A 15,441-nucleotide genomic window follows, 5' to 3' on the forward strand; every position below is an offset into this window, starting at 1 on the left:
ATACAAAATAAATAGATTTGTTGTTTCAAAAATAGCCTATGAGCCAATGACTAGGTCATATATAACTATTCAAGCTTGACTCAAATTTCACATACAATATTGTTCCTTGCAACTTCCTTCTATACTTTATCTATGATGCACAATATAATTTTACTTTTGCCATTATCCACCATCTTGATGTTCTCTATTTGCATCTACTTTGCCAACATCAATGTCTTAAATTTTAATGGTTCTGCATATTTTTGTTGGATCAAAATTTACTACATATTCACTTTAAACAATCCAAAATTGTAGTATATGAAAACTTCTTGATAACATATTTAAAAATGATCATGCTTACTATAAACTTACACATTTTTCCCCTAATAGGCATCACTTGTGTAAAAATTGAACAGTGAAGGATTTAAATACACTCAAGAAATACGCTACGTGGAACAAATAAAAATGACAAAAAAACTTATACAAACCAAATAGTAGTTAATCTATAAAATTAGTTGATATAGAAAATTTAGAAAACAAAGAAATTGTTTACTCAATTTAATCTAAACCGATCTTCTCTGAGGGATAACTTAGCTCTCTAATACAATATCAATAAAAAGTCTTCAATTAGAGATTTCAAATGAGTTACAAGAAATTTGTTGAACAAGTTCATATGAACTTCGATTATGATTGAACAAAATTTTAGATATATTAGAGATATGTCTTATATATCTAATGTCTTAATATTTTATGTAAAGATGTGATGTCTCTCTTTCTTAAAGTCTTGAAGCAATGATCAACTTTTACTATTAGCACTCCCTAAACTTCTAAGCAAGCCAGATCAAGTTGTGGTTTGAATTTATGGACGAACAGGAGTGAGGGAAGGATTGCAGGGTTAAATATTATTCTCGTTCTCTTGTGGTCTTGAAGCATTGATTTGTTGTGGCTACCAAAGGTTTCTCGAACTCCTTAACATTTGATATCATAGTTCTAATTTTAGTTTATATAGTATATTCTAGTCTTAGATCAAGTATATGAGGTAGAAAATTCAAATTTGAGAGGGAGAATGTTGGGCTTAAGTGCAAGTGGTTAGTCACAAAATAACTATAAATGCAAAATATATTGGACTTAAAAGATAAGTGAACTACACGACCATCTTTGAATGTGTGTAAGACGGTCTATAGCACAAGACTTCATATTTTTTCATGATTAAATTATGGAAGAAAAAAAGGTCTCCATATACATATCACAAAGTTAATTTACAGTTAAATATGACCTCTTAAAAACATCCATGACTAATATGAAGTTAACATCAACTTATACAAGGTGTCTCAAAAGTTTGAGACGGTTCTGATGAACTATATATGTAATATCTTAAGGTTTAGGGTTAAGATGCACTCTCTCACTTTCTCTCTTGTTTTTATTCTCGAATAATTTATATTTTTATTTTAAATAATATATTTATTCATGAAATTTATTTATATACATTCATGGTGCAAAACTTTTGTACATATGTATTCAAAAACAATTTTAAATTTTTAGAAATATTTAAGTATTAAATCTAAAAAAGTGGCATGTTATATATATATATATATATATATATATATATATATATATATATATATATATATATATATATATATATATATATATATATATATATATATATTTCTCATCAACTATACTACCATTTTATTTAGTTATAGAAAAATTGTTTGATTTTTGCCATTATAAATATTTTTTAATTTGTTTTTGGTTCTCTGTTTTTTTTTTTTATAGTTTTAGTTATTGCAAAATGGGTTAATAGTACTTCACCCCCTTGTAATGTTAGCGAATTTTGCTTTTGCCCCCTCCCTACCTTTTGGCAACAGTTTTTTCAAAAAAAACCGTTGCCAAAACCTGCCTTTGACAACGGTAGGAGGGTAAACCGAAACACGCTCATATTACAGGGGGGGTAAAGTACTATTAACCCTTGCAAAATTGATTCACATTTGAATTGATAATTGTAATATATAAATATTTAATTTTAATTTCTTTAATATTACATAGATTAAATTTAATATAAACCAATTTCATAAAGATTAGAACAAAAAGTAAGAATAAAAAATAAAAAAATTTAATCAGACTAAAATATAAAATATTACAAAATATTTAAATCTATAAAAAATTTATACAAACTTCACCCTTTATTTAAAAAACCATGAGCTCAACAACTAATCACAAGCATTGCAAAATAAAAAGGACATAATAGTATATACACAAAGAATAAGAAAAAGAAAGAAAAAAAAATGTAACTTTTGGGTTGGCTAAAATCAGCAACATGCAACACCTTTCATCTCATCTCACACACATAATCATTAATGCTAGCTTAAAAATTTTTGAAGACTTAAAAAAGTAGTACTACACCACTTGAGGTTTCCCAGTGCAGTCACATTAAATGCACAACGCGGTTTTGAGACTCACAAAAATAGCTTATTACTCCATTTTGAGCTGACTTTTTCCAATTTCTTCTTACACCTTATGACAACAGTTAATGCTTTTGCTTTCAACTTTTGACTATTTGCACCCTTTCTTCCCCTATTTATACACCCTTTCATTTTGACTCTTGTCTTAACAACAATTCCTAAGTTAACAAGTAAGAGGAAAGAAAGTGAAGAGACATAAAGAAAGTTTTTTTTTTTTTTGTTGAGAAAAGAGAAAAAGGGGTTATTACAAAATGGTGAGACCACCATGTTGTGATAAAGAAGGTGTGAAGAAAGGTCCTTGGACTCCTGAAGAAGATATCATTTTGGTTTCTTATATTCAAGAACATGGTCCTGGAAATTGGAAAGCTGTTCCTACTAATACTGGTAATTACTAATTAGTTACTTAATTAGTTTGTTAATTTTTCATTTAATTTTCACCTTTTGTGACTATTGATATAAGTTGTTTGTTTTATTCTGTTTTGTTATACCTTAATCAAATGAAAAAGTTTGTTTCTTTTAATGTTTGTAATTGCGTTGTCTTTATTTTGTTATACCTTAATCAAATGAAAGTTTGATTCTTTTTAATTTTTTGATTTGAAATTTACTGTCTTTTTTTGGACTTGTTTTGTTAGACCATGAACAAAGATACTTTGATTCTTTTAAGGTTGATATTTGAAATAGTCTTGTTTTTGTTTTGTTTTATTCAAACTTAATCAAAGGAAATTTTGATTATTTTAATGATGTGTTATAGAAATTGAAAGTCTTTTTTTGTTTTGTTTAGATTTATCAGATTTCTTTTTGTTTTGTACTATGATGATGAAAGGAAAATTTGATTTTTTAAGGTTATGATTTTGATTTGTTATCTTTTGGTTTTTCAGGTTTGTTAAGGTGTAGTAAGAGTTGCAGACTTAGATGGACAAATTATCTAAGGCCAGGAATCAAAAGGGGTAATTTCACTGATCAAGAGGAGAAAATGATTATCCATCTTCAAGCTCTTTTAGGAAATAGGTATATTGATCAATTAACTTAAATCGCTTTCGCATCATGTTTGCATAGAATAAACTCGAATTGCAGTTATAACCTAAATCACGTTTACATCGCGATTGCAGAGATACCAAAAATTTTGATGTCGGTTATGAATTTGTATTTGTAAATTTTTAAACCCTATATTTATTTTCAGTACTTTTTTCATCAAAGTTGTTATTTTGAGTACTTTGTCTTGAAAAAGTGCTTTGTTTTTAAGTACTTTTTTTCACATGCTAAATTAAATGAGTTTGATTATTGTACAGATGGGCTGCAATAGCTGCATACCTTCCACAAAGAACAGATAATGACATAAAAAATTATTGGAACACTTATTTGAAGAAAAAGCTCAAGAAATTAGAAACAAACACTTCTTCTGAATCATGTTTAGGACAAGATGATTTCTCCATTTCTCAACCAATAGCTAGAGGACAATGGGAAAGAAGACTTCAAACCAACATTCACATGGCCAAAAAAGCACTTAGTGAAGCTCTTTCACCAGAAAAAAGCACTTCTACCAACTTATTTTCACCTCTTGAATCTAGCTTTTCTAATGAAGCTTCTTTTTGTTCAACAAAACCAATAACACATACACAAACACAAACACAATCTCTGTGTTATGCTTCAAGTGCTGACAACATAGCTCGTTTGTTGAAAGGTTGGATGAAAAATAAACCAAAAGGGTCAAATGGTAATAACACAAAAGTGATTCAAAAATATGAAACAAGTGCTTCTAGTGAAGGGATTGAAAAAGGGTCATCAACAATTTCTGAGAATTTTGAGTCTTTGTTTGGTTATGAGGATTTTGATTCTTCAAATTCAGATTCTACTACACTTTTTCAAGATGAGAGCAAAGGTGAAATTGGTGAAATTATGCCATTCTCTATGCTTGAGAAATGGCTTCTAGATGATGGTGGTTGTCAAGAAAAAGTTAACCTTAGTGAAATTAATTGCATGTTTTAAAATTGTTGCGACTATGTTTTGGATTTTCAATTTTGTAAGATTTGGAAATCTTGCTTTTTTTTCTTAGTTCTAGCTAGGACTAAGGCTAATTCAATCTCACTTTGGTTTTTTTTACTTTTTAGTAACACTTTGGTGGTGTAGAAGTGTATATTACAATCCAATATTAATGACATTATAATATCATCACATTCTACAATTAATTTCATGTCATTTATTTCTAGTGTCTTGTTGAAATTTTCCTATCATATGCATAATATGATGCAATTTAATATCATTTCTAGTACTATACTTTCTATTTTAAAATAATGGACTTTATTATTTAAAGAGATTGAGAAAAATATATACATAAAAATTTAAATAGTATTTTTACAACATTTATTGATGTATTTATTTTTATGATAATTGCTAAATAAAAATTATTTAATTAAAAATAATACATTTATGAATTTAATGTTTAATCACAACCATTAATAAATGAGTAATAGTTGACTTTTATTTTAATTTTTTTTAAAATGATATAATTGAATAATCATGATGTAATAATGATATAAATTTTTTTACGGGTGCATAGCAATTAAACTCAATATTTATTATAGAATGTGATAAGATAATACGGAGTATTTCAATCATTTCAAATTTTAAATCACTTTAAAATAAATGTGAGATTATAACTCTCATTTCATTTATTTTGACCGGATAACTCTGATTTCATTATCAACTAACATTAATGTGCAGTTAAACAATAAACTTAATCAAACAATGGCTTTCTTTTATTGGCTAATGTGCAATTTTGCATGTTGTTGAGTTCCAATGTAAAGTTGAAATTCGATTACCGTTGGTGCAAACAATTAAGCCATTAAACATTCTAGTAAACTATGTGAGGACATTCCCTATATCCCCGTTTTAGGAATAACTTTATAGATTTGGAGTTACTATAAACAAAGATGATTAACTTACTCTCTATGAGTAATAAACAAAGATGATTAAATTACTCAGCCATTAAACATTTCTTATACTACGTGATATGAAGGATAACTAAACCAACTGAATTTTTGTCTGAACTATTGTGACACATGAATGACACACAGTCAATGTTGAGCATCGTCGTTCGTTAATTAACAATGATAGATATGTTTACTTCAGTCACCAACATGTAACTTCAAAATGACAATTATGTGATTATCTCAATATTTTGGCAATGTCGTATCGAATGACTGATCAACTTAGATGTTACCTTTTTCAACTCTGTTCATGTTATTTGTCAAGCCTGATTTGTCTACGAATATTTGATGAAATTAAAACTTGCATAGTTGAACACAAATAAATAATTATTATGTCTCATCTATGATCTTATTTGTATTTAACTGATAATTTTAATTTATGTTGATGTAATATTTTGCTGATTTTGATCTGATTTAATGAAGTGTTTAAACTAAAATTTAGTGAGTTGAGTTCACACCACATTTAGATTCTAGAATTAAGAAAAATGAAATTTCAAGAGATTTTAATAGAAATTGAAAAGAAATGATTTATAAGCCACTTGCCTTAGTAGCATGGATCTTGCACCGACCTTAGTCATATATGTTTTAAGATCTAAAAGTTTTTATGGACCCAAGTAAAAGCAATTTTAAATGTTTTTTTAAGAACAAGTGAGTATTAATGACAATTTCTTCAAAATCAACACATTTAAAACACATGTAGACAATGGAGCTCATTTTATAATCGATATTGAACTTTAATATAGCTTGGGTGCTAATTTAGGTAAGAAAGGTGTTTGGAGATTCAATATCATTTTCAGAGGCGAAGAAGGGAGAAACCTTATGGCTTGCAACGAAGTCCAATTCGACAATGACAACCCTCATTTAGTGAATGCTATAGCTATGAAACGAGCTATTGAACTTAGTGGATTGTTATTTCAATAAGGTCATTTTCGACTCCGACAACAAAACCCTTATATAGAGTATTATCAGGTGGAAGAAAGAAGATATGAACAATGTGGAGAGAATATGCAACTATGTTCTTACTATGCAAAATCGATTTATTAGGATTGGGTTCACTCATGTTACCTTGAGTTTGGCCTTTAGCTTTGTGTTTATGTTATCTTTTGGGGAAATCACCAAACACCCATGTTTGTTTCACTTGTGAATATTTCTTTGTTATATTAACCAAAATACAAAAGAAGATATTTTGTGTCTTTCATCGCTTTGTGCATTGTAGGTGTGGAACCAAGTGCATTCATTTTTTCTCTCCTAAACTAGGGTTTTAAGGATTGACCCTCAAGCAACTAGTCATTCATGGAAGCTTAATGACTTAGACTTCAAAAGTGACATCCTCATCATTAAATGCCATGTCTTGAGAATCCCTTAACTTCATTTGATCAAGTTCATCTCAAGATCATGTGGCTTGATTCATCAAGAAATTACATAGGTTCATGTGTTTATTTTCTTGCATTCTTCAACAAGTTTCATCAAACTATGAGCCTCATCATCAAGTGTGCTCTAAGAAAGCATCACCTCAAGGTCTTATATATCTCCTCATGCCTTATAGTACAAGGAAAGTTCAAGAGATTCAAAGTTGATTCAAGAAGTTTGACCTAATTTGACAAGTCCTTGATTCTATGATCAAAAGGGAATAACTCTCTCAATTTTCAACATTTTTGAGTGCTTCTTTTTGCAAATGACCCTCCTTGACATCATCAACAACTTCTCTTCATAATTCAAGAGATAATTTTTTGAAGAAAACCATTAAATATGAGAAGACATTATAGGTCCTCCTTTGAAAATGCAAGGAATTTTATGTCCACTTCAAAGAATCATAATAATCTTGATTGAGTCTAATTAAATTCATCTTTGAGGATCAAGGGCCAATTTTGAATGGAAAATCATCAAAGAATGGAAAGCATTACAAGTCATTTCTAGGCCTAGGTTTAAGGCACACCTTATGTGCAAAACTGAACATAAGCCCAAATCACTCAATTTTAACTTTCTCTCGCATAAATATGTGTTAAAGAGGGAGAGCATCGTATCCACATGAATCCCTCTATAAATAAAATACTTTGCAAGGTTTTTTACAATTTCAACAATTACTATATTAATCGTTAAATAGTGAATCCACAAAAGGTTATATAATTCCTTTCAAGAATTCCTAAGCCACTATCCAAAGGAGCACTATTCTCAACGTAGTTGGCATACCCCCTCTTAGGAACTATCCATTCCAAGAGTGTAGGCGATGGATCCTGGAGGCGTCCACCCTGAGCCAGGTCAACCATGGGGGATGGGACATGAACCTTACATGTGGTTGGTGACGGTTCCTAACAACATGGAGGAAGTATAATAACTCCTCTCAATTAGATCTAGTATCGACGAATCTTCGATTCAGACTATAGATTTCAAAGAACACATCAAACACCTCAATTCAGCGAGGTACACTACCTAAAAGAAAATTCGTGAGGATTCTCACACCCAAATAAGGCAACAATTTGTAGCTACCGTAGCGCGGATTTACGGTCGACAAGTGGACACGTGCGACACCCACGAGGAAGGAAAAATATTATTGTCCTCACCAAGCCAGGAAGGCTTGACGAATATTACAGAAAAGAAGAAAGGAAAAATAAAGAAGATAAAATAAACAAGCTTCTGCGCCTCGAGACAATGCACCCTCGTCATCCTCGGAAGTCCTATCCAGAGCAGCCTTGAACGAGTCTAATCCTTCAACAAGAATAGAAACATCAAGAGAGAGTTCCTTCATCTTGTACACTGTTTGACCAAGGACCCCATACACACCCTACAATGTTTGTTGAAGGGACTCACAGAGCCTTTCCTTCAGGGCTACCATCTCAACTTAATCAGAGCCCGACATGAGTCTCATTTTCCCACTTAAGAGTATTTCGAGCCTCATTTACACGAAGGTCTACCTCAACAACAACATTGGAAGCTTTTTATGTTATTTTTTCTCTGCTTTATGGGAGGACTCCAGCCCAATGATCTGGGAGGCCAGGGCTGAAGGAGAGTCGTGGATCTTTGCTTCTTCTTCCAAAGCTTAAAAAATGCTTGATTTTCCCCCAATAGGTCGCCAAGTTCCTTACGAAAGGAGTATCACTTTTGCTCCATGTCTTCACATTTTCCCTTCCATGTTTCCCTCTCATTAGAGAGATTCCTACATCCAAGACATCCCCTCTGCCAGCAACGGCCAGAGAGACCAAGGAAGAAGCCTATTAGGTGTGGAAGGTGGCATTAGAAAGAAGCTCTATCCCCTCTATATTATAAATATTTTGAATGAAAGATATGTCCTTTGTAGTTACAACATGAGCATCTTTCTCAAGAGTGCGAGGAATCCAAGAAGAAAGAATGACAGGCAGTAGGAGGAAGGGAGTGACTCATCCTAAAGCAACGTCTCCAAATATTTGGGTTAGTTTAGGAGAACTCTCTTCTAGAGGGGAAGGTCGGTCTTAATATTGACCTTTCTTCATTGGAGCAGGAAACTATGGCGGAACTCCTACGGATAAAGTAGCTACAACACTCGTAAGATGATCAACCCCAGGGGCAGATGTGGTATCCTCGGTAGCCAAGGTATGAGAAAAATTCGTAGGAGGGGCGTAACACCCCGTCCTGTAGAATCGATATGGATGCCTTGAGTGTTGGCGAGATTGTACAACATCTGAAATATATCCATGTTATCTACAAGATACAATCACGCGTGTTAAAAAAATTATATGAATCCATCCTCACCAAAGATCTCCTTCCTCTACTATAATACTTCATGAATATACTTTTACATAATCAAGAAGAAGGAAATATGGATCTCTTGAGTAAAAGGATTCACCAATATGAAACACCTTAGAAAATCACTCTAGTCGTTTACGAAAGGGATGAACTAATGGCATCTGAGTGAAAGGCAATAATGCATTGATCAATGATGTCATTCTAGGAGGTGCGCACGAAATAGGACAAATTGAAGAACAAACGGAGGGAAGGCTTCCAAGACTTCTGCTTAGCCCAAAAGTGGAACACCTTCTTGTAAGCCCAAGCCAATAAATAAAGTTAGGAGGGAGAAACCTTCAAGTGTTTTAGGACGACCACCTTAAATTCAAAAAAAAATGATAGCTTTAATCTAATTCTAGTGAACATACCCTCATAAAAAGGAATCGAGCACCCGTCAAAGGATTTGCATATTAGTTTATCTAAATCTACATGAAGCTACATCTAACCTACCTTTATGCTCCAAATGGGTCTTGATTTCAGCATCATTGGGTTCACGGTTGTAGGTCCTATGTCAAGTCTGAACGAAATCCCCAATGCTCTCTCCCTCTCTCCTTAATTTAGCAGCTTGTACTTCCGTAGCAAACAAAATGGGATAGGGCACAAGAACAGTTGTATAGAACTCCTCACCATCATCATCTGACAAGAGGGCCTCGAAAAAATCCAAGGAAAAGGCTCTCTCATCAAGGGAGTTCCCATATATTCTTTTTGAATCAGAATCATCGGTCAAGGATATAACATCATGGCCCATGTGATAATGAACAAAGGGAAAAGGATCTGAATTAGGATATGTTCCCGTTCTCGTGATAGAAGAATCATCACTCTTAGAATCATTAGCTATATGAGCAACGCTATCACTCATCTTAACCAAAGAATATAAAATGTTAAAGGTAAAACTTGAGTTGAAAGGGGTGCCTGGTTAGGCGAGGTTGATGAAGCAAAAGTAATGGAGAAAGGTGGAAGCTTTGAGCAAAAAGCTGCAACTGTAATGGTAAATGCTTTTAGGAAGTAAGGGAGGAAGAAACTTGCTAAGTAGAAACACCCGTGAATGGAAACTAACTCTTAAGTATTGTGAAAAGTTTCCTCCATGCTCAATAACTCGCATGTAAACGCGAAGGTGAGTAAACGACCCAAATCAGCAGAAAAGGGAATTATAAAATCAACGACTGGATTTTCTCTTGGAAACATAAACAAACACGAGTGCACTATAAGCACCATCATGCCCTAAATAGTCACTTTAATCCACGTGTAAGAAAAAAGTAGTGAAATGTTTTAATGATGGAAATACATTTAATACGCTTGTTCCCCACTACTTATACAACTGACTCCAAGTGTTTCCACTTCTAATTCAAAGTTAACGATATCGCTAGAGGCCAACCACAACCACTAAAGACTTCCCGGGCTCCCTAAGCCCCTAGAAAGCCTTGTGGGAAAGTGTTCTGGGCCAGCCAAAGGCTCAACTTTATTCCTACCCACTCCACATGACCCAAGGTATAAATGTCACTTCACCTAAAATGTAAATGACACTTTTTGATCTCCACTTTTCAATACACACTTCTTGAATCTTAAACTGACTTATGTGTTGGAGTACACACTTTTTAATTCAACTAAATCAACTATCTCAATCCAAAATATATAAACAAAAAAAACTAAAAATGTATCGTATATATAGTAAATTAATTTATAATAAATTTATCAAAGAGGTTAAAATCCTCTTAGCGTTCCTCTGTGAGTCCTCTTAGCGTTCCACTGATGTTTTCAATAAATAAATTAAGTCACGTGTCAGTTTGCGCATAACATTTTTTTCTACGACGACAACCTCTCAGAAAGTGCAATGTTCCAAAAATTGCAAGGGATAACCCCTTTGATAGCTAACAACAATGTTTTTGTCCTTTCAATGTTGCTGAGTTTTCTTACCAATAAATTTTGTGGAGGGAAATCCCTCGTATAATTAGTATTTAAAATTTGAAAATCATGTCTATGAGAGGTAACCCTTGCAACTCAAATTTTAATTTTTTTGAATCTCCCCCTGAAATCTTGTGAGGATTAATTCCTAACATAATGGTTTTTCATTTTTTTTTTTAGAAGTTTTCATTGCAACGAATTTTATCCTTGGTATGTAGTTCTACATAAGATAAAAAATGTTTTAGGTAGATTTGATTGAAAAGAAAAAAAAAGTGATCTCTTCCAAGATTCAAGATATTTTATGCTTCCTTTCAAATCTACCATGTTTTGTGGAGATTATACTTAGCCCTTTTAATGCATGATACCGTTATTGTAAAATTCAATTTTAATGAATTATGGTTCATTGTTTCCCCTAACAATCCTTTCTTTACAATTGTGTTATGTTTCAACTAAATTAACAAAGTTGATAATGTTCAGTCCATTCTCAATCTTATATTTCATCGATATCATCCAAGTATATCTATTATAGTCATCAACAACAATAAATATGAATGACTATGGACACATCTAATTTCAAGAGGACCCATATATAAAAAATGAATAAGATCTTAAGGTTTGGAAAATTTATTAAAGCTAATAACATAAGACAATGGATTATGTCTAGCAAGGTGACCTAAATCACATACATCGTTTTGATCAACAACAATGAAAGGAAACTTAGAATTTAAAAGATTCATCTTAGTGTATGATATGTTGCCTAATCTAAAATGTCATATGGTAATATAAATATCTAGAAAAGTGAAAAGTCTTGAGGCATCAACAGTAGAAGCATACATTTTAATGTAATTAGAATGAAATAATGCAGACCTTTAAATGCTTCAATAGAACCAATCACCCTCATATTATGGTTGAGCTATGGATTCAAAAACTAAATTAACAGACAAACATGTTACATTTTTTTTCACGCACACATGACAGGATCAAAAGGATCAACAAAAATAACAATGGTGACATCTATGAAATTGAAGTACACCTTTCGGTCCAAGAACACGTCGCATAGAACGCATCCAAAAATCTCATGATAATTATATAAACTTATCTTCCCTCTAAATTATATTAAGTTAATTTATATGTTAACATTAAAAAATTTATGAAAAAAAGAAAAAAATGAGTTTTTTTAGTTGTCCCCATATTTTTAATGGTATTTTTTATTAATGTATATTTTTAATAGCAAATAATAATAAATGCCAATTAATACAGTAGAATGTAATCAATCTAAACTTTGTCGGCACAACTACATATTAAGGCTCCATCAATCTAAACTAAAAATGGAAAAAAAAAGGGAAAAAAAAATTAAAAGAAACGTGAATTTTAATATTTTATCAAACTTTTTGTTATGCTGTCTCCATCATGCATGATGTCATAAATTGACCTAAACTATTTTTTTCCTAGAATGTTTTCATCTATTTAAACTGTTTTGCTATAAATGCTCATGTGATGCATTTTTCTTTCTTATATTATTTTAGTTTTTATTCTTGCATGTTCAATTAACATATTCATGCTGTAAAGGGATGGGAAAAATAAACTTAAGTTTCCTGCTCAAGACTCATGTGTTAAGCATTATGGCAATAACGTTGGAATTTAATGTTGCCCGTTTTAAAATTGTGTGCATATATTAAAAAATAAATAAACTTTGTCACTATATCTTGAAGAATAGAGGAAATAGAAAATATGATTACAATCTCAACCTTTTTAAAACTCTAAAGCTGAATAATGAAAGGAAAAAAAAAAGAAGTAAAATAATAGAATATAATAAGAGAGAAGAGAAAGAACATGGAAACCAGAACTTCATAGAATAAAAAATATTGAATAAAGGCATACCTAAGATTAAACACTAATCCTTAGTTGTTTGTTTTTTAAATTGGTTTTACATAGTTAAGCACTTTTTTTACTAGAAACATTGTTAAATATTATTTACACATTAAATGAAATTTAAAGTTATTTTATGAAATTTACAATATATTTTTACATATAAAAACACTTTTTTTGGTACGTGATTTTAAAATCTACTTGCAGTAAAAAAAAGTGTTTTTTCTAATTTATTTATTCAAAATTCCTTTTAAAAAGGAAAGCGTATTTAATTAAAAAAAGTTATCCTTTTGTTGCATATACATTTTTAAAACCACAGAAAAATAAAATTATTCTTTATTAAAATAACTATTGATTTTCAATTTTAATTATTTTTATTGTGTCTCAATTGATTTTAAAATTTTAATATTGTAAATACTCAAACAGATGTGGTTAAAAATATTAGAACTATTTACTTTTTTTTTTTAAATATTGAAGTGACTTCAGGACTGTGTACTTTTCTTTTTTTTACTTAACAGTTAACACAATAATATCATTGACAGTCGTTTTAACAAGATTAATTATTATAATGTTTTTGCTTAAGTAATAAATTTATAAGTATATTGTGAGTTACTATAGTTAAAAATAAAATTATTCTTTATTAAAATAATTATTGATTTTCAATTTTAATTATTTTTATTGTGTCTCAATTGATTTTAAAATTTTAATATTGTAAATACTCAAACAAATGTGGTTAAAAATATTAGAACTATTTACTTTTTTTTAAATATTGAAGTGACTTCAGGACTGTGTACTTTTCTTTTTTTTTACTTAACAGTTCACACAATAATATCATTGACAGTCGTTTTAACAAGATTAATTATTATAATGTTTTTGCTTAAGTAATAAATTTATAAGTATATTGTGAGTTACTATAGTTAAAAATAGAATTATTCTTTATTAAAATAATTATTGATTTTCAATTTTAATTATTTTTATTGTGTCTCAATTGATTTTAAAATTTAATATTGTAAATACTCAAACAGATCTGGTTAAAAATATTAGAACTAGTTACTTTTTTAAAATATTGAAGTGACTTCAGGATTGTGTACTTTTTTTAGTTAACAGTTAACACAATAATATCATTGACAGTCGTTTTAACAAGATTAATTATTAAAATGTTTTTGCTTTAAGTCATAAATTTATAAGTATATTGTGAGTTACTATAGTTAAAAATAATTTTTTTATTAATGTTTTTTATATACTTGCTAACTAAGATGAGACATCACATTTTGACAAAAAAATTTAATTTTTTTTAAGTTAGATTTTAATTGGTGGATAATTTTTCCCACGGTTTTAACCGTCTCTTTATAATTTTGTTGTGAACTATCGTTTTTTTAATATATCTTGATTAAAAAAAAATATTTACTGAATTTGTCAAGGCAACATCCAACTATAATTTTGTTTTTTTAAGCCAATGGCAATTGTCAAAAATATATTAAGAAGAAAAGAACATACACAAAAAGAAAAAGGAACCAAGACCCCTGAGAATATTATATTAAGTGATTCATAAGGAGAAAATAAGTGATGAGTTATAAAGTCATTTTTAATAGGAATAAATCTATAATATAAGAAAATTGATGGATGTAGAAAAGTTTAAACTATCTTTTTTTGAATTTTTGTCACTATATTAAAATTGTCTTTATTTGGTCATTGCACAAAAAAGTTCTAAATTTTATTATTAAAATAAGACAACTCTCATATTTTATCAAATCTCTCTCCATTCTCTATTTTTTTCCGAAAATATCTCACCTCACCCCATAGGCATTTGACGCACCACCGAATTGACAAAACTGCCTCGTGCTTTCGTATATGCATCTCTAGAAGCACCTTTTTTTAAAAAAATAATTGGTTTTTTCCGTAGATGCATCTACGGAACACTCTATTTTCAAACCCCTTAAAACACAGTATAGGGTTTGAAAATAGAGTGTTCCGTAGATGCATCTACGGAACTTGAGATTTTCTCAATTAATTGAGAAATTAATTTTTCACTATGTTTTATACGCTTCCGTAGATGCATCTACGGAAGCAATCAAATTTTTTTCAAAATATGGGGTGCTTCCGGATGTGCATCTACAGAAGCTGTGGGCAAATATGAAATTTCGTGTGGTGTTTAAGAGATCCATGGGGTAGGTTGAGAATTTTTTTTCTCTTTAATTACTTTTTCACTTCTTTCTTCCAGAAAAAAAAAATCAATTATTGATCTATATATTTTTATATACGAAAAATTGTAATATGATCCAAATATTTTTTATTCAAAAATGGTATACGGGAATAATTTTTTCAAAATATCTATTATTGATCTAAATATTTTTATATACGAAAATTTAATATTGATCCAAATATTTTTTGTAAATGATGCCTAAACAAAAATAATATTTATATACGAAAAAATCTATTATTTTCCAAAAATCGTATTTATGATTCAAATATTTTTTATT

The 15,441-nt window shown here is 30.2% G+C and overlaps 1 protein-coding gene across 1 annotated transcript; it reads left to right on the forward strand.

Moving 5' to 3' along the window:
• The first annotated feature begins 2,318 nt into the window (after positions 1–2,318).
• LOC131647335 (transcription factor MYB30-like) lies at positions 2,319–4,633 on the forward strand. The gene is made up of 3 exons (XM_058917238.1): positions 2,319–2,828; positions 3,323–3,452; positions 3,734–4,633. The coding sequence occupies exons 1-3, from the start codon at positions 2,696–2,698 to the stop codon at positions 4,428–4,430; spliced, it is 960 nt and encodes a 319-aa protein (XP_058773221.1). The 5' UTR covers positions 2,319–2,695; the 3' UTR covers positions 4,431–4,633.
• Positions 4,634–15,441: the final 10,808 nt, after the last annotated feature.

Source organism: Vicia villosa, linkage group LG2 (assembly GCF_029867415.1).
Source record: "Vicia villosa cultivar HV-30 ecotype Madison, WI linkage group LG2, Vvil1.0, whole genome shotgun sequence".
In the NCBI taxonomy this organism is placed as follows: domain Eukaryota; kingdom Viridiplantae; phylum Streptophyta; class Magnoliopsida; order Fabales; family Fabaceae; genus Vicia; species Vicia villosa.

What these genes read in the sequence shown, in the direction of transcription:
- LOC131647335 (XM_058917238.1), top strand. Translation starts at nt 2,696, where the DNA reads ATGGTGAGACCACCATGTTGTGATAAAGAAGGTGTGAAGAAAGGTCCT. An exon ending in AGCTGTTCCTACTAATACTG is followed by an intron (nt 2,829 to 3,322) that starts GTAATTACTAAT and finishes TTGGTTTTTCAG; the next exon opens with GTTTGTTAAGGTGTAGTAAG. An exon ending in CAAGCTCTTTTAGGAAATAG is followed by an intron (nt 3,453 to 3,733) that starts GTATATTGATCA and finishes ATTATTGTACAG; the next exon opens with ATGGGCTGCAATAGCTGCAT.